Source organism: Mycteria americana, chromosome 12, assembly GCF_035582795.1.
Source record: "Mycteria americana isolate JAX WOST 10 ecotype Jacksonville Zoo and Gardens chromosome 12, USCA_MyAme_1.0, whole genome shotgun sequence".
Taxonomy (NCBI): domain Eukaryota; kingdom Metazoa; phylum Chordata; class Aves; order Ciconiiformes; family Ciconiidae; genus Mycteria; species Mycteria americana.
In genome coordinates, this window is record NC_134376.1 from 1,039,917 (window position 1) to 1,060,355 (window position 20,439).

General features: G+C 63.9%; 2 protein-coding genes across 2 annotated transcripts; one reads left to right on the forward strand and one right to left on the reverse strand.

Annotated features, from left to right (window-relative positions):
* Positions 1–354: 354 nt before the first annotated feature.
* Positions 355–13,109, forward strand: ERN2 (endoplasmic reticulum to nucleus signaling 2). The gene is made up of 22 exons (XM_075515069.1): positions 355–711; positions 3,652–3,769; positions 4,119–4,152; positions 4,766–4,838; positions 5,181–5,253; positions 5,415–5,537; positions 5,624–5,725; positions 6,031–6,292; positions 6,398–6,476; positions 6,566–6,716; positions 7,437–7,558; positions 7,788–7,964; positions 8,238–8,487; positions 8,758–8,854; positions 9,483–9,672; positions 10,447–10,546; positions 10,741–10,940; positions 11,663–11,810; positions 11,924–12,051; positions 12,311–12,434; positions 12,707–12,774; positions 12,845–13,109. The coding sequence occupies exons 1-22, from the start codon at positions 370–372 to the stop codon at positions 13,034–13,036; spliced, it is 3,153 nt and encodes a 1,050-aa protein (XP_075371184.1). The 5' UTR covers positions 355–369; the 3' UTR covers positions 13,037–13,109.
* A 1,580-nt stretch (positions 13,110–14,689) lies between these two features.
* PLK1 (polo like kinase 1) lies at positions 14,690–20,439 on the reverse strand. The gene is made up of 11 exons (XM_075515311.1): positions 20,322–20,439; positions 19,812–20,281; positions 19,522–19,690; positions 19,262–19,406; positions 18,686–18,779; positions 17,926–18,145; positions 17,445–17,603; positions 17,142–17,219; positions 16,499–16,653; positions 15,871–16,053; positions 14,690–15,441 (listed from the first exon to the last, which is right to left on the reverse strand). The coding sequence occupies exons 2-11, from the start codon at positions 20,187–20,189 to the stop codon at positions 15,235–15,237; spliced, it is 1,788 nt and encodes a 595-aa protein (XP_075371426.1). The 5' UTR covers positions 20,190–20,281; positions 20,322–20,439; the 3' UTR covers positions 14,690–15,234.

Consider the following 20,439-nt stretch of genomic DNA (forward strand, 5'->3'; position numbering starts at 1 on the left):
CGTGTGCAAAGGGGCAAGTGCTCGTTCAGTTTAATATCGGGTGTGCCCACGCACGGGGCAAGGTCATCGCGTTTAATTCGCCAGGGGGCTGGGGGCGTCGAGTCCTGCTGAAGCCCCTTCAGCTCCCGGTTCCTTTTTGGAACCGGCTCTTCCCTGCGCCCCGCTCTTCCTTGAACCGGCTCCGGCGATGGCGCGGGCTGGGTTGGTGTGCGAGGCGCCCGGGAAGGGCCCTCGGCTTCCCCGCGGGGCCGGGCCGGGGGCCGGGGGGGGCGGGTGCCCTCACGCCCGGTCCCGCGTTACCGCCGGAGGAGTCTTCCCCGCAGCGGTGTTAGAACCGCGGGGCTGGGGACGGGCGCGGCAGCCCGGGGGATGCCCAGCCTCGGGAGGACGGGTCCGGGTGCTGGTGCAACGGGCTCGGGAAAGCGGCGGCGAGGACCGGGGCGCCCGCGGCTGCGGGCTGCGGCCTCCGGGGCCGGGGGGGGCGGGGGGCAGGAAGCCGCAGCCCGGATCCGCCCCGGCCCCGCTGACTCACGGCGCGGCGATAAGCGCGGCCCGGCCCGGCCCTGCGCGCCGCGGCCCCGGCATGTCCGGGACATGGGCGGCCCCGCCGCGCCGCTGCGCCCGGGGCTGCTCCGGGGGCTGCCGCCGCGGCCGGTGCTGCGGCCGGTGCTGCCGGTGCTGCCGGTGCTGCTGGTGCTGCTCCCGGCACAGGTACGGCCGCGCCACAGCCCGCGGGTGGGAGCGTGGCAGCGTCCGCGGGTGGGAGCGCGGGTGCCAGCGCTCTGCGGGCGGGAGAGCGCGGGCGCCGGCGTGGCTCCAGCGCGGGAGCCTGTGCGTGGCTGTGCCCCGCGCGTGGGCGCGTGTCCCGCGGGTGGGAGAGCGTGGGGGCACCGGCCCCGCTGAGTACGCGCGCCCCGGGCCTGACGGGGTGGGCAGCGGCACCCCGTGCTCGGGGGTGCGCGTGCGGGCACCGCGCTCTGCTCCACGCGGGCGTGAGCGCCCCGGGCGCGCGGGCGTGAGCGGGTGCGCGGGCCGGCGCAGCCCCTCGTGTGCGCGAGACCCGCGGGCGTGGGTGCGTGGCGACGCAGGCAGGAGCCTCCCGCTCGTGACGGCCCGTGCGCGCGGGGCTTCAGCGCCCGCGTCGAGAGCGCGTGGGTGCGCGGGGTCCGGCACCCAGGAGAGCGCGGTTTGTGGGGCGAGGGGGCTGCGATGCGTCCGCGGGGTCAGGGCGGTCGCGTGCGGGGTCCCGTGGGCGTACGAGAACGGTGTCGGCCGGTGCGCGATGGAGATCCGCGCTGCTCACCCCGGGCGAGGGGCCACCCGCGGCGCCCGGGGCGGAGGTTGCTCTCTGCTCGGGAAAGCCGTCCACCCCTGGGCCTGGCCGGGGCTGAGAGCGGAGTCCCCTTCCCTGGGAGCCCTCGGCCCCTTCCTGCCTGCTCCTGCCCGCAGAGCTGCTGCCTGGCAGGTTGGTGCCCTCGGGAGCCGGCTGGCAGCTTCCGTCGCGGGGAGGGCAGCGTGCCAGGGTGGCTCTGGCAGATGTCAGTAGCGCAGCTCCGGCAAGGGAAGCAGCGGACGCTGGTGCTGTGGTTCCGGCTGTTTCTGGCCGTCCCCCCCTGTCACTGGGGGAGCAAGCATGTCCCGAGCCCACGGCTGGGCTCCGGCCTCAGCGGCGTCGCTGCAGACTCCAGGCTGGCGTGGTGGGAGCCTTGGGAAAGCACGGGTCCTGCGGACATCCCGTGGGAACAGCAGCCGCGCTTCTGGGCTAGGGCTGGCCAGGACGGCTGCTGGGGCAGCTGGGGCTGGGAGTGGAGGGGAGGGCGGCTGCTGCCGGGCGCCCAGTGCTCCCAGTTCTGCCCATGGTGGTGTGGAGGGAGCGGGCTGGGCAGCCTGGCCTTTGTTCGAGTGCCCTGTCACCGAAAAAACAGTAGTTGCAGAAGAAATGGAAGAAACTGCAGAGCATTGGGGGGAGGGAAGAGCAGAGCCCGCGAGCGCAGAGCCTGCTGGAGCTCTGACAGCTGGGAGGGCTCGGCGGTCTCGGTTCTGTTTCCCCCGTGCAGGTGGCCACACCGCAAGAGCTCCATGTCTGCTGGCCTGGCTTGTTGTCACAGCCGGTCCCTCGCAGCCGGCAGCGAGCCTGCCTGCGTGGCCGCACGGTGCTGGAGCAGCGGTGGTGGGAGCAGTCGCTCTCCTCTGCCTGCCCCACCGCGTCCTCTGGACAAAGCGAGAGCTGGGAAACTCGCTCTGACCTCACTTAAAAATTAAGCAAGAAGAAGGGCAAATAATAGAATTGGGCTCAAAGCAGAGGGGTGGTCGTGAGGTGTGTTGGGAGGGAGCTGGTGTGTGCTCCTGGCAGGAGGTACAGCCGGAGAACAGGCGACCTGGCACCGTCAGGGCTGCTGTCTGTGTTGTGGGAGCCGGAGGAATCCCAGCGACTCAAGGGACAACGGGAGAACGTGTCTCCTGGCCCCGCCGTGCCATGGCTGGTCTGTTACTGCCATCAGGTTCTGCTCCGCAGATGGGCACGTGCTGACACGTAGGGCACCGTCTTGGCACAGGCTGTCGGCCGGTCCCCGCTCTTTAGTCTGGCCGGGTCCCCAGGCCGGGTTCTCTGCGTGGCTCAGGCTCCAGGATCGGGTACGGAGCAGGTGAGAGGCAGCGAGGGGGCTGCGGGGCGGCGTGCTGGGACCAAGGGATGTTCTTTGGCCGCCCCGCACGAGTGACCGGGGCGGCAGCTTGCTCGATCGGCTTCTGCATCGCAGCCAGCGGGGAGCCCGGGCGCTGCTCTGGCTCCCTGGCATCGGGGACGGCCACGCCGGCCCTGCCTCTCCCTGCAGCCGTTTGGGTCCCCGTGCTGTTTGCTGATCCCTGTTTGCTGACGGGGTGAGGCCGGCGTGTGTGCCAGCCTGCGGCGGCTGAGCTGGCGCTTGCTGTACGGACGCTGTACACGGAAGCAGCAGCTCCTCTTCCCAGCGTGAATTTGCAATTACTCCCTCAACGTCAGGGTAGCTGAAATCTGTAGCTTTGAAGGCCTGGGCGAGCATTAATTGCATTTTTGGCATGAAAAGTCACCCAACTCGTTTGTTTCTGGAAGGAGCCGGTAGCTGGGCTGTTTGGGTCACCTTTAGAAAGGCACCCGGGAGTTGTGGCTGGGAACAGCCGCGCTGCAGCTCATCCCCGCCGGCAGAAGCCTGGCTGCGGGGCAGAGGAGGGGAAAGGCTGTGCCGGCCCCGGGACTGCACCGGTGGGACGTGACCGGTGCCGCAGGAGCCAGGGACCGTGGGTGCCGCACGCTGCCGGTGGCGCCGCTCACTGCGAGCACAGCAGCCTTAGTGCCAGGGCTTAATGCCATGGCTTTATAGAACACAGCACCTCCGAACAGCCGTTAGCAGACGCGATTCTGTGGGTGACCTGTGCGGGTGGAGCTGGAGGAACAAGCAGATTTAATACGCTGGTGCAAGGAAATAAATTATTTTCCCTTCCAGTCTTGCCTCACTGGGGACAAGGAGGGACCTTGGGGCTCTTCCCCGCAGTCTGCTGCTGCTGCGGCGTGCTGGGTGCGGGGGGCTGCGGAGCTGCCTGAGGTGGCCCGGGCCACAGGGGCTCGTCCCCAAGTCCAGCCCTGCTCTCTAAGGACGGCGTTTCTGTCCACAGTGCCTCAAAGGCGGTGCTGTGACTGTCCCAGAAACGCTGCTCTTCATATCCACGCTGGATGGAAACCTTCATGCAGTGAGTAAGAGCACAGGTGACATCAAGTGGACCCTGAAAGATGGTGAGTAGCGGCCCCGGGGGGTGCTCGCTCGCAGCCTGCCTCCCTGGGCTTGTCGCTAGCCGGGGTCGGGGTTGCACCCCCCGGCCTGGCTCTTGCTGGCCGTGCTCTGGGCCGGCGGTTCCTCCAGCCCCGGGGGACGCTGCCAGCTGCAGCTCCGGCCCCGGGCACGGCCGTGCGTGGAGGAGAGCATCTGGGGGGGGCCGGACCCCCGCTGCCGGCAGGGCCTATTCTGGGTCTGAAATGCAAATAGGCTGCGGACCTGGGCACGGCTGCGCTTGGTAAACACTGCCACGTTGTCCCTGCTCGCAGGGAGAGGCTGCTGACGTCTGCGTTTCGCTCTCTTTTTCAGATCCTATTCTGCAGGTGCCTGTTTATGTGGCAGAGTGAGTGTCATCCCCCGCGGGCAGAGTGCCCTTCGCAGGGCAGGCAGCCTGCGGGCCGTGCAGGAGCCTTTCGGAGCCGCACGACTGCCCTGATGAACCAACAGATTCACAGCAGGAACGGGGAACCTCGGAGAAATGAACCTCCCAGCCCCTGCCGTAGCGTTGCCTTAAACCTACCCTGTGTCCTAGCGCTTCGTGCGTGATGATGAGGAATAGCTGCTCCCTGCTCTGGACTGTAGCCTTTCTACAGACAGCCCAGACGCTCTCAGCACCACCGCGCACAAAAGCGTAGAAGAGAAATTGAGGAAAATCCACCTGAAAGTGCAGGGGGAAGGCAGGATGGCAGAGAGCTCCCCTGGGGCGGGCAGGGCGCGGAGCCAGCACAGCTGGCCGGCGCAGGGCGGCCGTACGGAGCTACGGCGCCGGCCCAGAGCTGGAGTTCGCCTCCTACCAAATCCAGTGCCGGAGGTTTCCGGGAAAGGTCAAGCCCCGTAGTGAATCACTGGAGCAAACTGCTGAAGGGCATTCGTTAGTGCAGCTCCTCTCTCGTCCTTGGCGTGTGCCCTGGGCAGGGGGCAGCTGGCGTTTCATGCTCCTCTCTCCTCCTTTCCAGACCGGCGTTCCTTCCAGACCCCAATGATGGCAGCCTGTATATCCTGGGAGGAAAAAACAAAGGCGGCTTGATGGTCAGTGGGGCTGCGTGCGTCCCGCCCGCCCACGCCCTGGGGGTTCACCGGGCCGGGGGACCAGGCAGACCGGCTAGGCAGGGCGAGCCTGGGCCTTGGCTGCTCCGGCTTGTCCTTGGCACCTGGAAGGTGTCAGCCGAGTGGGCGAGGGGCAAATACAGTTGGGACCCTTTCCTCCCCCGCCGCTCCGTCCTGCTTTGGGGTCGAGCAGTGAAGGCAGGCGAGGAGGAGGGGGCTGTCCCGTGGGACCTCTCCTTCCCACCCCGCTCCTGAAGGCAGGACGGCTGCTGCTCGGGGAGGCGTTTCTCTGGCCCCGCATCCACTCTGCCGTCTGTGTTGCAGAAGCTCCCGTTCACCATCCCGGAGCTGGTCCAGTCCTCGCCATGCCGCAGTTCGGACGGCGTGCTCTACACCGGTACGCAGAGACCGGCCGCTCCGCCGGACCCGGGGCCAGGGAGGAGGAGAGGCTGAGCGGGGACCTCCCGGGAACATGTCCGTGGAGGGGAGAATGGAGGAAGCCTTGGGGACGGACGGCAGGGCTGCAGAGACTTACAAAAAACGTATTTTCATTCTCAGGGAAGAAGCAGGACACCTGGTTCATCGTGGACCCCAAGTCAGGAGAGAAGCAGACCACTCTCTCGACAGAGGCCTGGGACGACCTGTGCCCGTCAAGTCCCCTGCTCTACATCGGCCGTACCCGTAAGCCGGTCCTGCTCCCCGTTCGCCTGTCTAGCCCCAGGAGCGGGGTGCGGGGCAGTGACCTCCTGCCCCGCTCTCGTTCCCAGAGTACGTCATCACCATGTACGACACCAAGTCGCGGGAGCTGCGCTGGAACGCCACCTTCTCCGACTACTCGGCACCGCTCTGCGAGGAGTCCTACCACTACAGTGAGTGGCCACCGTGCACGCGAGAGCCGCGGGAGCCACGGGAGCCACGGGAGCCAGCTCCCCCCGTGCCCTGCTTGCAGCGGGACCCTGGCTCTGCGGGCACCCTGGGGAGATGCTGCCGTGGCCGGTGGGTCTCGACTGTGCCGGCTGCTGGGGAAAACGGCTGCTGTGTCGGCCACAGCTCTCGTGGGAGCAGAGCGGCAGGCGGCAGCCCACGGCCAGTGGCAGGACTGGGGCAGGGCGGAGGGGGACAAAGCCCCGCGGGCAGCGCCGCCGCATCGCCCCCTCCCTCTGGCTCTGCCTAGAAATGGCACACTTCGCCTCAAGCGGGGACGGGCTGGTGGTGACGCTGGACAAGGAGAGCGGGGAGGTCCTGTGGGCGCAGAACTATGGCTCGCCCGTGGTCGGCATCTACGTGTGGCACCAGGACAGCCTCCGCCGCATCCCCCACCTCAACCTGGCCATGGAGACCCTGCGCTACCTGACCTTCCACTCGCAGGACATCCACCTCCTCAAGAGGAGCTACCAGTCCGTGAAGGGTTTCGCTGCCACCAAGACCCAGCTGCTGTACGCGGTTCCTGTGCTGTGGCAGCCGGTGGCATCTGCGTTGCCTCTGCTCGGCCGCCCTGATCCGTGACGGGCGGAAGGCCGATGCTTGTCCCTGCCCCGCAGGCCAGCGCTCTACGTGGGGAAGTTCGCGGCCAGCTTCTACGCCTTGACCTCCCTGGTCCACGGCAGCGTGGCTCTGGTGGTGAGTGTGCCTGCTGGCCCCTTTCGGGGCGAGCCGCGGCGGGTGCGCGTCCCGGCTGCGTGGCGCTCCACGAGCTGTGGGACCCCCAGCCGCAGGGCATCACGCTGGCCAGGATCGACGGCCCCACCACGCATGACGTGACCATGAGAGAGTCGGGGGAGTGTGAGATCACGCCCAGCACCGACGTCAAGTACCCGCAGGGCAGCATCACCTCGCTCCACAACCAGTGGCTCCTAATAGGTGCGGACCCGCAAGGGGCGCGGGCCTTCCCTGTGTCCTCGCTCCCGGAGGGCGCCCGGGGAGGGGCAGCCCGAGCTGCCGGTGTGTTTTGGGGCGGCAGCCCAACCTGCTTTGCTCAGTGGGCCAAATGGGGCCAAGGCTGTGACTCACCCTCAGGGACTGCGGTGACTCCGGCTTGGGGCTGGTTGCAGCCCATCCTTGTCCCCTCCCCAGGAGGGGCCGGCGGCCACCCCCACCCGGGGGGTGGGCAGGGACCCTTTGAAGCGGGGCTCAATTACCTGTGCGGGCGGGCGTGCCGTTGTGCACCGAGCCCTGCACGGGGACGCTGGGCTAATTAGCCTGCGCCGTGGTTGCCGTCACGGGCGCGATGGCAGGAGAGGCCACGCTGCATTGGCGTGTCTGGAAACCAGGGCGGTGTCTCGAGGCCGTGGCAGGGGAGGCACGGAGCGGCAGGGTCAGGCCCCTCGCTGCGTCCCGAGGGCAGGGGACCTTGCCCTCCGCCTTTCTCCACTGGCTGCTGCTGCTCCAGGTCCCCGTCCCTGGGGACGGAGCCGGCAGGTTGTAGCTGTGCTGCTTTTCGTGCCTCCCATGAGAAGTGACGCCGCTTCTCCAGGAGAGCCAGGGCTGTCTGGCGAGCCCGCGTCGGCGCTGCGGAGATGAGGGACTGAAGCTGGGACCAGAGGCCGGCTGACCGCTGTCTCTGTTTCCCTCCCACCACAGGGCACCACGAGCTGCCTCCTGTGGTCCACACGACGATGCTACGAGCCTTCCCGGAGAACCTGAGGAAGACGACGGAGACCATCATCCCCAGGGCTTCTCCTGCCAGGACCGCGTTTGACGACGTGAGTGGCGGAGCTCTGCTGGGTCCCACCTCTGCGCCGGGGGGGACCTCGGGCAGCGCCGGGTCGCTGAAGGGGCTGGGCCGTCCGGGGCTGGGCGCTGGGTCCCCGGTGTGGGGCAGCACGAGGAGGGGGGTCCTGCGTGCAGGGCTGCGGTGGGGAGGGGGTCCCAAACCTGAGTGCCCAGCGGTCCGTCCCTCTGGTGTCACCCAGCCCCGGGCGTGTGTTGCAGTTTCTGGCCCCGGGCGGCCCCGAGGAGCCGGCCGTCCGCAGCGAGGGGCAGTTCCAGCCGGGCCCCGCACCGAGGGAGCGGGTGGAGGTCTACCCCGAGGCCGGCGCCTGGGACCTGGTGATGGCTGGCGTCGGCACAGCCCTGCTGGGCGGGGGAGTCCTCTTCCTCCTGCTCACGGTGAGTGGTGGCCCGTGGAAGAGCCCGCCGCAGAAATGCCGCTTCTGAAGGGGCAGGGACTCCCTTTTTTCTTGTCCTTGTGGTGCGAGCAGCGGCGGCGTGGCTGCGATGAGCCGCACAACTCTCTCGTGGTAACGAGCCGAGGCGGCGCGCAGCGTTCTGCCGGCTGGGCAAGGGACAGACGGTGCACGCGCTGCCTGTGCCGAGCCCGGCCGATGCCCCGGCTCCGCTCTGGGCGCAGGAGCTGAGCCCTCCCGTGGTTTTGTGTTCCAGAAACTGCAGAAGCAGCATGCGGTGCAGCAGCAGCAGCTGGAGAAGCAGATTCAGCTCCTGCAGCAGCAGCAGGAGATGCTGCTCCCGGGCCGGGTCTCCGGGGAGGGCGTCCCTGCAGAGCCCGGGGAGCCGGGGCTGAGCCGGGGAAGCACGTCGCAGCTCTCGCAGAGCTCCAGCCCCTTGGCCCGCCTGAAGGACCTGGCTAATGGGATGGTCGGCCCACGTCCGGCTGTCCCGGCAGCTGCTGAAGGTGGGTACAGGTGGGAACGGGCAAGGTGCGAGGGGGTCTCTGTCCGTAGGTGTCGTCACCCAGAGCAGGAGCGGAGATGCCCCACAGATCAGGGGGCTGCACCCCAGCTGACGGGGGAGGAGATGCAGAACCTGCTGCTGGATAAGCACGGGCTACAAAAGCAATTGCAAGAGAGTAGGGCCCAAGGAATGGCCAGGTGGTTAAAGAACTGGACGTCCTTCCTATAGGACTACGGCTCATAGGTTGAAGGATGGCTGTCTCCCTCTGCAGATGCAGATGCAGAACCAGACGTGATTGTAGTTGGGAAGGTTTCTTTTAACCCCAAGGATGTGCTGGGCCATGGAGCTGGAGGAACCTTTGTCTTCAGGTGGGTGGTACCCCGGGTGCCTGCCCTCCTTCCGCTCTCATTCTCCTGGGAGCCACAAGCACAGCCCCAAGGCAGCTCCTTCCCCGCCTGGCGGCTGGTGCTTCAGGGGTTTTTGGGAATGGGTTGCCACCCTCCCCTTCTCATGGTCCTCATCAAACCCATCTGGAGAGCTGGGCTCACGGTCTCCGGTGACCAGGTACCGGTACGCAGGGCAGGTCCCCCCCCCCCCCCAGCACCCCGTGCTCCCCTTCCCCTCCTGCCTGCGGCAGGCTGTCAGGCAGCTGGACTGTGCCCGCCCCGGGCAGCTCTCGGCAGCGGCAGGTCTAGTCCCTCGTAAGGTTCCCCCGGCTCTGGCTGAGCCCCTTTCCCCAGCAGTAAACACAGCACAAAGCGAGGGAGGTTATTTTCCTACAAACAGGGGAACCCGAACCCCCAGTTCCCAGCTCGCTGCAGAGATTTCTGCCTGTCCATGGCTTTGACAAGTCTTGGGGAGTCGCTCCAGGGTGACCCGTGCTGAGGACCCCGAGGGGCGAGTTTCCAGCATCGGCCAGAGCCTGGCCGGGCTGTGCATCTACAGCGCTGGCCGGGGAGGGCCGTGCACGGACGCCGGCATCGACTCTCCACGCAGGGGACAGTTTGATGGCCGGAACGTGGCCGTAAAGCGCCTCCTGCCCGAGTGTTTCCATCTCGTGGACCGCGAGGTCCAGCTGCTCCGGGAGTCGGACGAGCACCCCCACGTCGTCCGCTACTTCTGCACCGAGAAGGACAAGCAGTTCCACTACATCGCCATCGAGCTCTGCTCTGCCACGCTGCAGGAGGTGAGCCCGCAGCCCGGTTCTGGGGGCACGGGGCTGGCTGCATGGGGCTGCTGCTGGGGGCTGTCAGTCGACCCTGGATGTCCCCATCCCCTTGTTTGCGGGCTGGTCCCCAGGGACACGCGTCTGGTTTTGTCCGTGCTGTTAGGGAGGTCCCGCGGTGCTCCCTCGGAGGCAGGGTGCTGCATGCCCAAGGGCAGGGCTGGCAGCCAGCTCCCGCCGTCGCAGCCCTCTCCGGGGTTCCTGCCTGGCCTTGGGCGCAGCCCCACTCCGAACCTGCTTCCCAGCAGGCAGAGGGAAGAGGGCTCGGATCAGGCATGGGCAGGCTGCGAAGCGCTTCAGAGAGGCAGAGCAGCCAGCAGCAGCGCTGCTCCTGTGTCCGTCAGGCCCCTGCCCTTGTTCTCCTGCCGATTTGCCCTCTCAGGAGGGAGCAGGGGAGCTCCGAGCCTCCGCATCGGTCGGGGCGGTTGTTCACGTGCTGGGAAGAGACTTGGCGTGGGGGAGGAGAAGCATCCCTTTACCGCTCCGTAAAGCAGGAGCGTGGCTGGAGCTGTGGAGGCCCGAGGACACAAGTGAGGGCAGTTTGCTGCGGAAGGAATAGATGCCGACTGGCAGACCAGGAAATGGCAAGCCTCGGGCACAAACGGCCTCCGTGTGGGCTTGTCTCCTTCCACCTCTGTCAGCCTAGCGAGAAATCTCTCTCTCTCCTGGCACACCTTGCCTTGGTTGCCCCAGTAAATCAGGATTTCATCTCTTTCTACTTCTGTGTGATTCCAGTACGTGGAAAACCCCAGCTTCGATCGTCGCAGCCTGGACCCGGTGTCTCTGCTGCGTCAGACCACGTCCGGGCTGGCCCACCTCCACTCCCTCAGCATCGGTAAGAGGGCAGCGCCCCACCGCCACGCACGGGCCGAGGGTGGCGGGTCCCGTCTTGGTCCCGTCCTCAGCCGAGGCTGCGGGGTTCAGACGGCAGCCGTCAGGCCAGCAGCCCGCGGGGCGGCAGGCAGAGCCCTTTTCTGCTTCAGCCCCGCCGCCGCATCGGCAGGTGACACGGCGCGCTCTGTCTTCCAGTCCACCGTGACCTGAAGCCCTGTAACATCCTCATCTCCGTCCCAAATCGCCACGGGCAGATCCGAGCCGTCATCTCTGACTTCGGCCTCTGCAAGAAGCTTCAGGGGGGACGACAGAGCTTCAGCCTCCGCTCCGGCATCCCTGGCACTGAGGGCTGGATCGCGCCCGAGGTGCTGCAGGAGGCCCCGAAGGAGAACCCAGTCAGTGAGCCGCGGACGCCTCCCCTCGCCTAGGGTCCTCCTCGAGCCCGTCGTGGCAGAGTGCCCCGTGCTGGCAGCGGCCTCGCAGCGCGCTGCTGAAATGCACAATTAAGACAAAAGCTCCGGGAGGCCGAGCCGGCCCGGATGCAGAGCACCGGTGCTCCTCACCAGGACTGCCCCGGCCAGCAGCTGCCCCTGCCCTGGCGGGGACGGTGCCCGGCTGTGTTCAGCACAGGGCGTCTCATCTGGCTACAGTCCTGGGAAAGCCGGGCTGGGGAGCTCGGAGCGGGCTGTGGCTCGCTGCGGAGATTATGCTTCTGCTTGTGTGTTTAGCCCAGGGAATCCTGTTCCTGCTGGAAGCCGGTTGCTGTACTGGTCCCTGCGGGGCACGTACTGGTGCTGGCAGTGTGCTCCACGTAACCTCGTACTGGGCTCGGTTTGCACAGCTGGGTGAGACGCCAGCAGCCCTGGCGTGTCCGTCTGTCCATGAGGTCCTGACTTCTGTCTGTGCCTCTGAAAACCTCTTCCCCGATAAGGACCCGATGCGATGGGTGCCTCGCTGACTCCAGAAAGCAGGGCAGGCAGGAGCCCCGGTGCGATGCATTTTCCAGCCGCGCTGTAGCAAATGACCAAGCATTCACATGAAAGAATGGAAAAGTGGGGAGGCAGAAGCTTTCCTCTCTTGGCTGCGAGGGTCCCATCCCGCCCTTCGTGTTTTGCAGACGTGCGCTGTGGACATCTTCTCAGCCGGCTGCATCTTCTACTACGTGGTGTCAGGAGGGCAGCACCCTTTTGGGGACAGCTTGCGGCGACAGGCCAACATCTTGTCGGGCTCTTACCAGCTGAGCTGCCTGCAGGAAGAAACTCACGGTGAGACCCTTCCCCACAGGCCTGTGCCCGCGGGGAAGCCCTGAGCCGAGGGGCACAGCTCCCGGTCCTTCTCGGGGGGGGTTAGTGCTCCATTGTGTTGTTTCGCCTACCAGACAACCTTGTTGCGCGAGAGCTGATTGCGACAATGATCAGCCCCGAGCCCCAGCGCCGGCCCTCGGCCCCCGTGGTCCTTGTGCACCCCTTTTTCTGGAGTCAGGAGAAGCAGCTGCAGTTCTTCCAGGTGAGCGCGTGCCGTCCCACCAGGCAGCAAACGTAGGTGTGCTCTGAAAAAACAAGTGCTGGAAACAGCTGTATTTATTTAGGTCAACGTGCTCATTTTGAGCTACTTCGGCGAGGGGTGGGAGGTCCCTGGGTTTGGGGTCAGGGCCAGGCCCTCTTCGTCCCCCCCTCGGCAGTGGCTCTGTTCGCTGGTGCTGGACAGGGCGGTGTGGGGAGAGCGCAGTGCCATACCTGCCCCCTCCCTGCTCTTGGGCACGCAGGACGTCAGCGACCGCATCGAGAAGGAGCCTGCCGAGGGACCCATCGTCTCGGCCCTGGAGGCAGGGGGACGGTCGGTGGTGAGGACCAACTGGAGGATGCACATCTCCCTCCCGCTGCAGACCGGTGAGCGCAGGGGGGCCGGGCTGAGCCTGCTGCCGCCTTTCACGCAGAATCGGGCGGGGAATGGGACTCGTGGGTCTGGTACCGTTTACTGGGCAGGAGGCACCTGCTTGTGCCCAGGAACCAAAAACCAGGGTGGGTAAAGGTGCCGGCCCTTTCTTAGGAGGAGGGAGAGCAGCGCCCGGGTTTGCCGCGGTGCCGGGGGCTGTGGCAGCCCCGTGCCCCTCGCCCCGGCCGCATCCCCCCTCGCTCAGCGTCTCTCCTGCTCTCCGCAGACCTGAGGAAGTTCCGCACCTACAAGGGGGGCTCGGTGCGCGACCTCCTGCGGGCCATGAGGAACAAGGTACGGCCCCCCCGGCCCCCCGCACCCCCGTGCCCACCTGCCCCTGCTCACCTCGCCCTCTCTCCTGCAGAAGCATCACTACCACGAGCTGCCGGCCGATGTCCGGGCAGCCCTGGGCTCTGTCCCCGAGGGCTTTGTGCAGTACTTCACCGCCCGCTTCCCCCGCCTGCTGCTGCACACGCACGGGGCCATGAGGGTCTGCGCCCACGAGCGGCTCTTCCACTCCTACTACTGCCAGGAGCCGGGAGGCGACGGCAAGTGAGCGGGGACGCGTGCCGGGGTGGCACCCACGGTGCGAGGCTGCTGCGGCCGCTCCTCCCTGCCCACACCCGCAGCCCCGGGGGCTCGCCCGTGCCCTTCTCCCCCTCCCCGGGGTGAGGGGGGGCCCCAGGACTGGCTGCTCACCCAGCGTACACATGGGTGACAAGCAGCATGGTCCAGAAGAGGTGAGCGTAGGGTGGCACTGGGCTCTGACCTGGGGTCTCCTGAGCCCAAGAGGGACCCTCTGGGCACCCACCTTTGCAAACGCTCACAGTGGCCTGAAGGCATTTGTCAGAGAACAAAAAAATCTCTGCGGTGGACACGGTTTTGAGAAGAAGGAAGAAAATGCGTGTTGGGTTTTCCTGAAGGCAGCCAGCGGCGATGCACGGGCAGAGCGGTGCAGCCGGGCTGGCAGCGGGTCCCAGCGGGGCGTTCACCCGGCATCGGCGCACTTTGTCCTGCCGTGCCGCGTGCCTGGGAAGGCTGCTCTGTGAGCGCGTGTCCAACATGGCCGTGACCAGGACCAATATCTTGGACCAGGATCTTGACACTGGAGATGATCCTTCAGCCCAGCTGAGGCTGAGGCACAGCGCGTCAGCTTTTAGCAGCCACCCCAGGGCTCGGAGCTGCTATTTGCATCAGGGCTGCTGAGGGTGCCACCAGCCCCGGAGAGAGGCCTGGGGCCTCCAGTACAATCCCAACACCAAAGTTTCTAATCTCAGCTGGGCTGAGAAAAAGGTTTTCTCCCTTTTGGTCACCAGCAGCCTGTCGTCGTGCCAGGCCAGAGCCCCCCGCCTCAGTCCTGCGCCCAGGAGCCCCAGGCAGTTTGCACAGCAGCGCAGCCGCTCAGGAGCGGTTTTCTCGGGACACAAAGGCTGGGAAACCCCTTCTCCCCAGGGACCCCTTCCCTCTGAACGCACGCCTGTGCCTGCAGCTCCTACGGCCTCTCCGGCTGCCCCAGGGCAGGTGTCCCACGGGTGCTCTGTTTCACAGCATCCCCCTGGGAGCGTGTTTCATACGAGCCAGCCTCCAAGCCCAGCACCGCTGGGCCCAGGGGCAGCCCGGGAGCCCCTCGGCAAGGCTTCCTCTCTGGAACAGCAATAATTTTGTACAGTCAGATTCCTCTGTGCGCTGGGACATGGGATTTTGTTACACAGGCAACAAGGGGTTTGTGCCTGGTTTGTTTTCAGAATACTGTACAGCCTAGAGCATTTTATACAAAATGTTATAAAAAAAATAAAAACGAAAAAGCTTGTCCTGCTTAAAAATGAACTGGCCCGAGAGCACCAGTAGGTGGTGGCAGTCAGCAGTGGTGGGAGAAAACCCAACATAGCTTACTGGGCTCCTGCTGAAGTCTACCACAGGAAACTTTTCCTAATTCTATAGTCACAGTTTTGAGCATCTTTCATGCAGTAAAGAGAGGCAGTGAAATGGGAAATGAGAAGGTAGGGCTGTCAGCCTCCAGGTTAGAGCACAGCTCCTGCCATTGCCCCAAGGTCTCCTCTCCTGCAGCCCAGCTGGGGAGATCAGACATCATGAAGCTCATGATCGTGAGCTCATGAAGAGGGCAGCTCTCGCTCGGAGGGGAAACCAGAGGCAAGGCGCTGCTCCCTCCCTCACAGCAAGCCGAAGAGAACCACGACAGGCTGGACACTGCAGCGAACAATCTTTAATCGAGTTATGCAATATACAAAAGTTTAGGTTTTGTGGAGATTAATTTCAGTATTAAAAGGCTGATTGCTCAGTCTCACCCTGGGCATGTTAAATATCTTACCTGAATTTCTACAGGAGGAAACAAAAGCCTAGAGCATCAGCACAGACACGTACAAATAACTCACATGATAGTTCTGCTCTCCCCCTGCTTTGTCCTCTCAAGAGAAGGCCCAGGAGCCTCAGACAGGAGGGTTGGTTTTTGAGTCAGGCTTTTGGCTTTGGGAAGTTAGGAAAAAAGACTAGGTATGCAATTAAAAAACAGACTTTCTATTAGGAGTGGGGGGTAAGAAACCTTTGGGTCGCAGTCAGAGTGAACAGTGCCGTTCCCACAGCATCAGGGGCTTCCTTGTGGCAACTAGGCCGTGCCCAGGCGTGGGAGCCCAGCTACGTGATGGGAGGTTACAGTGCGAGCAGGGATGCTACCACACCTCCCCATCCACAGCCGGGGCAGTTTGGCACAGATGTCGAGTCCATCGAGAACAAGGTCTAAGCAGAGGGTTTCACACGGGCTGAGCCAGACTTGGAGCTGAGGAGCTTCTCCACCATGGTGCGAGCATAGCGGAGCCGGCTGGCCAGCTCCTTGCAGCATCCGTGTTCCTCGATGAGGCTCAGCTTGTACGTGCGGAAGTCCCGTTTCTCATCGATGTATGTGACAGCAGCCATGAGAGGGCACAAGATGACTTTGGTGTGGTCCTGTGGGGAGAGAACACACCATCACCCTGAGCACTCTGCTCCTTGGGGACTGCGTTTTCTCAGGATGAACCATCTCCAAAGTAGCTGGGGCATCCCAGCTGCACCCAGAAGCGTGCTGACAAAGCACCGCGCTGCAGCATTCGTTCACAGATTGCAGCAAGGGGAACAAACGGATCTGGCCGGCCAGCTCAAGACCGCACCTAAAACTGTGCGGCAGCCTCCCTCCTGCTAACGGACACGGCCCCTTGGCAAGCTAGGAGCGTCTGGGTGGCTGACATACCAGCAAGGGGAGTAAGGAGCCTCCCAGCGCTCGGTTCACCGGGCAAAGCTTTAGCTCAGGTTATACCCTCCTGCTGCCTTGCCTCCAGCACCGCGTGTCTTCCAGCAGCTGGAGCCAGGGCCCTGGAAAAGGCAGAGCAGCAGCCTCACCTGGAAGAAGTTGATCTGCACAGTGCCGTTGCTGAGGTGCAGGATGATGGCGCTGCGGGTCCGGAACCACGTGCAGAGGTAGGGTAAACGGGCCAGCTCGTCTCCTTCCCGTGGCGTGATGTTAGCGCCCGCCTTCAGCAAGTGCTCACTCATGTAGTTCCGGAAGTATTTCAATAGTGTTATCTGCAGACGGGAAAGGCTGTGAGCAGACAGGCTGAGGATGACCCCTGCTATTTGGGGAGGGCAGGGGCTGCTAGCACAGTCCCAGAGCCTCCTTGCATCTTTCGGAGCTTGAGGTGTCACTGCACAAACTTGTGCAAATTCTCAAAGTTAACTAGGTCTGTGACACTTGAGACTCGCTTTGCTGAACACTTCGGTACATGCAAGTCTTCGAGCACTTAATTCTGTGAAGCTGCCCATAAATGAGCCTCAGAAATAAACAGAGCTGCTAGTGTCTGTCCTTGGGGCCGGGTTTCACCAGCCAAGAGGAAGCCTGCAGAATGCCAGCAACCCCAAGTTACAGGTGATCCTCTCTGGGACCCACCCTGCCGACAAAACCCAACAAGGCTGGCAGAAGTCTCACCAGGAGTAGCCACCCCCAGCGAGGGCTCCTGTCCCCGGGACTGACCTTCTTGTTCAAGGCAGAGGGGTAGGATCTCACGGTGAAGTAGGACTCGGTGCTGTTTTGCTCGATGTACTGCAAGTTGTCCCCGTCATTGTACATAATAAGACGAGTGGAGTCGTTGAAGAGAACTCCGACGCTGTTGTCACACAGCTGGTAACCTAGTTCAAAAGGGAGCCCATTAGGCCTTCAAATACATGGGACCACCAGTTGTGTGAAACGCGAAGGCAGGAGGTTGTGTCGCCTAGGGGTTCCCTGACAGCCACCCCACCAAGTCCAAACGTTCTCCTCTTTGTGGAGGTCTGGGTGGCACTTTTCCTCCTCTAGATTTGTCATCCTCCCTTTCTGCATCGCCTGCTGCAGAAGCAACTTCAGCTGCCACAGTGGGTACACGTGCTCACTGCGGAGCAAGGCCAGCCCTTTCACGCAGCACGTAGCCATTTTCCACCTTAAAGTGGCCAGGGCTGATGTTCACTGACCGCTACTCTGGATTCGCTGGGTATTTGCTAACGTTCCCGGTGGTGGTCTTGGACACACGCACTGGAACACTGTGATTAAAGAACCAGACCTACGCAATGCCCAAATCAAAGCTTCCCCCAGGCTCTTCAGAAACTAGAAAAGGCTGAAGTATTGCCCCCATACTATTTACCTAGACCATATTTATCCGAGTAGTCCACCCATTTGCTAACCCAGAAGATGGGAATGCAGGCTGGGTCTTCAGCTTCTTCTGCAAGGAGGAAAGGAGTTTGTTAGAAGACGTTTCACAGCAATCCTGTGCATCCCAGCAAGCAAGCAGGGCCAAAAGGAAGGTAAGTGGCTACTACATCGCTTCTCAGCCTTCCAGTTTGAAACTGAGGTCAGCTGGTCTCCCATTTCAGACAACAGCATCAGAGTGACAGAGAAGCACGTTACCCAGGAAGGCCAGTGCCTGCGGGATTGTCCCCGGACTCACCTTGTCTCACTGCCACTCTCTCGGAGGGCTTGGCCGAGTTGACTGCGGTCAGCTGCTGTAACATGTCAGCTAAGTGACAGTCAACAGCATCTCCCAGCTCCCGCAGCCCAGCTACGTCTTCCTTTTCAGGCAAGTTCTCTAGTGCAGGGCTGTCTGGTCCTGCGCCAGGAAAGAGAAGAGCGGAGACATGACCAGGGAGTAGGTTTCTAAAGGCACCAGATTTACATTCTACCCTGGCTATAAGAAACCCATGTATACCATATAGCTAGAGCTAGTGCTGGCATTTCCTCCCTGCTTTGGTTCTGGGCAAAGAGCGAGGAGACCTCTCTCACTCACAAAATGCTCCAGGTTTTCATAAGAACTGGGAGAAGAGGTGAGGGAGCACCACGTTCCCCACCGATGGTTCTGGAAGCTGCTGGAGGCCAGGCAGGCTCTCATCCAGCACTGCGGTCCAGCCTCACCTCCAGACCCTCGCACTTACCTTTGTTGAGTGCGGTCAGCGGCTTTCGCCCGTTCAGTTCAAGTCCACTGGGAGCAATTGAAAATCTAGGTGCAACGGTGAGACAGCTGGTGGGCAAGCGGCTGGGGATGTAGCCTGACGTGAAGAACTCGTCATTCAGCAACTCGTCGATAGTTGGGCGCGTGGCAGGGTCGGACCTCAGCATCTTCTGGATGAGGTTAGCAGCTACGGGGTTGATGTGCTAAGGGAGACAGGCAGAGTTTAGAGATAAGGGTCAAACAATGCACGCTAGTGGCAAATGCATTGGACGTACAACCCGGGGGAAGTTCTGCTTGGAGCAGAGCTCCTGCGCTGTGTCAGGTAAGCGGGATGCAAGCCTGGGGAAACAGAATTGGGCAGGCGTGGAGAGCTGTCTCCTAACGGTATGCAAAGCCTAAAGTCGACTGACTTTAGCAAAACCGAATCAACAGCAGCAGGATGAGCTGGGGACCTGGCCCAGACCTCACGGACTTGAGCATGTCCATTTAACCCCACGTGCCAACTGCCCAGCTCGGGTTTTTGCTGGGTTATGGGGGCGGGGAGCTGCTGGCTCCCCAAGAGGAAGATTGCCCTGCAGGTTTGCTACATCACCGACTGAACACCCCCTTCCTAGCAGTGCGCAAAAAGAGCGGTTTCACCATTCTGTGAGAGCCCGTTAAGTGCCAGAAACAGAATGGTGCAGCAGAAGGCTGACCAAGAACTGCTACGAGGCAAACGGATCCACCCGCGGGAAGCACCATACCTTGGGAATAGTATACTCGTTCTTCTTGATTCGGATGTACGTTTCTTTTAGACAAGAAGTTTCGAAAGGCGGTTTCCCCACCAGCAGAGTGTACCTGCGGGTTTACAGACAAAAGGGTGTCAGTTTTGCAAAGGAGACTCTGAGACTTGCGTGCAGAAGCGATGCCATCCTAAGCACGCCCTGGGACTTTCCTGGCAGAGGGAACGCGCTTGGCATTGGACATGCAGTAGCACAGACAGCTACGGGTACTGTGCCCGGTTCCTGCCCCCTGAAAAGGGAAGCTGGGATCTAGAACCCTCTGGGGAAAGCTCCAGTTGGGAAGCGTGGGCTTTTGGGAAATGCCTCGAGACAGCCGTGCTGCGTAGCAGATCAGCCCGCAGACACACACGCCCCAGCGTGTGCGGAGCACAGGGGAGGTTGCGTGCTGGCTAGCAGCGGGGCTCAGCTCTGGAGACAGCACGCCTAAAGCTTTGGCTCACACCAAAACCCAGAGGGCCCAAGGAGACCCGGACCACAGGGACCACCCAGTCCCACGTCCAGCCCGCGGCATGGCTGCACGGAGGCATTTTGACTCACATGATGCAGCCGATGGACCAGATGTCCACTTCAAAGCTGTGCCCCTTCTTGCCCAGCACCTCCGGGGCGATGTAGTTGGGGGTCCCACACAGGGTCTTCTTGCGCTCGCCATCGTACTCCACTTTGGTGGCCAGGCCAAAGTCGCCTGGGAGAGATGGAGTATGACCGGAGATGCCCTGGATGGCTGGTCCCCAGGGCTGGGGTCCCTGCCGTGGGGCAGCCACGGGGGGCTGGCAGGGCATCACGTCGCGGGCACCTACCGATCTTCACCTCCATGTCGTCGCTGAGGAAGAGGTTGCCCAGCTTGAGGTCCCGGTGAATGACGCGGTGGCTGTGCAGGTACTGGCAGCCCAGGATGGTCTGGCGCAGGTAGTACCGCACCTCGGGCTCGCTCAGCGCCTTCCGCCGCTTGTGCAGCTCCAGCAGCGACTGCAGGGGACGGTCAGCACCGGGTGACACCGACACCCCCCCCCCCCCCCCCCCCAACCGCCGGGTCCCGCCGCCCCCTCCCCCACCCCCCCCCGGCCCCGCCGCCCCCCCGGCCCCTCACCCTGCGGCGGCAGAGCTCCAGCACGACGTAGACGAAGTCGGCGTCCTCGAAGAAGCCCTGGAAGCCGACGACGTGGCGGTGGGCCAGGCTGCGGTGGATGGCGATCTCCATGGACATCTTCTCCTTCTGGTGCGGCTTCACCAGCAGCGACTTGGGCACCACCTTGCCCGCGAACACCTCGCGGCTCTCCGTCTCCGCCAGCTCGTAGCACCGCGCGAAGCCGCCCTTCCCCAGGAACCGCCCGCGCACGAAGCTACGCCGGGTCCGCGGGTCCACCAGCACCTTCGGTACCTCCTTCCCGCCCGCCGCCGCGCCGCCCGTCCGGGCCGGCTCCGCCAGGGCCGCCGGCCGCGCCGCCTTGCCGCCCGCCGCGCTCATGCTGGGCCGGGCCGGGGTGCTGGGGGAGCGGGAGCTGCGCGGGGCCGGGGCCGGGTGAGGCAGAGGCTGAGGCAGAGGCCGGGGCCGGCAGGGTCAGGCCGGGGGAGGCAGAGGGTGAGGCAGAGGCTGAAGCAGGGGCCGGCAGGGTCGGGCCGGGGGAGGCCGGCGCAGGCAGGCGCAGGCAGCGGCAGGCGCTGCCCGATTCAAACGCGGCCCCGGAGCGTTACGCGCCCGCGGCCGCTCCCCATTG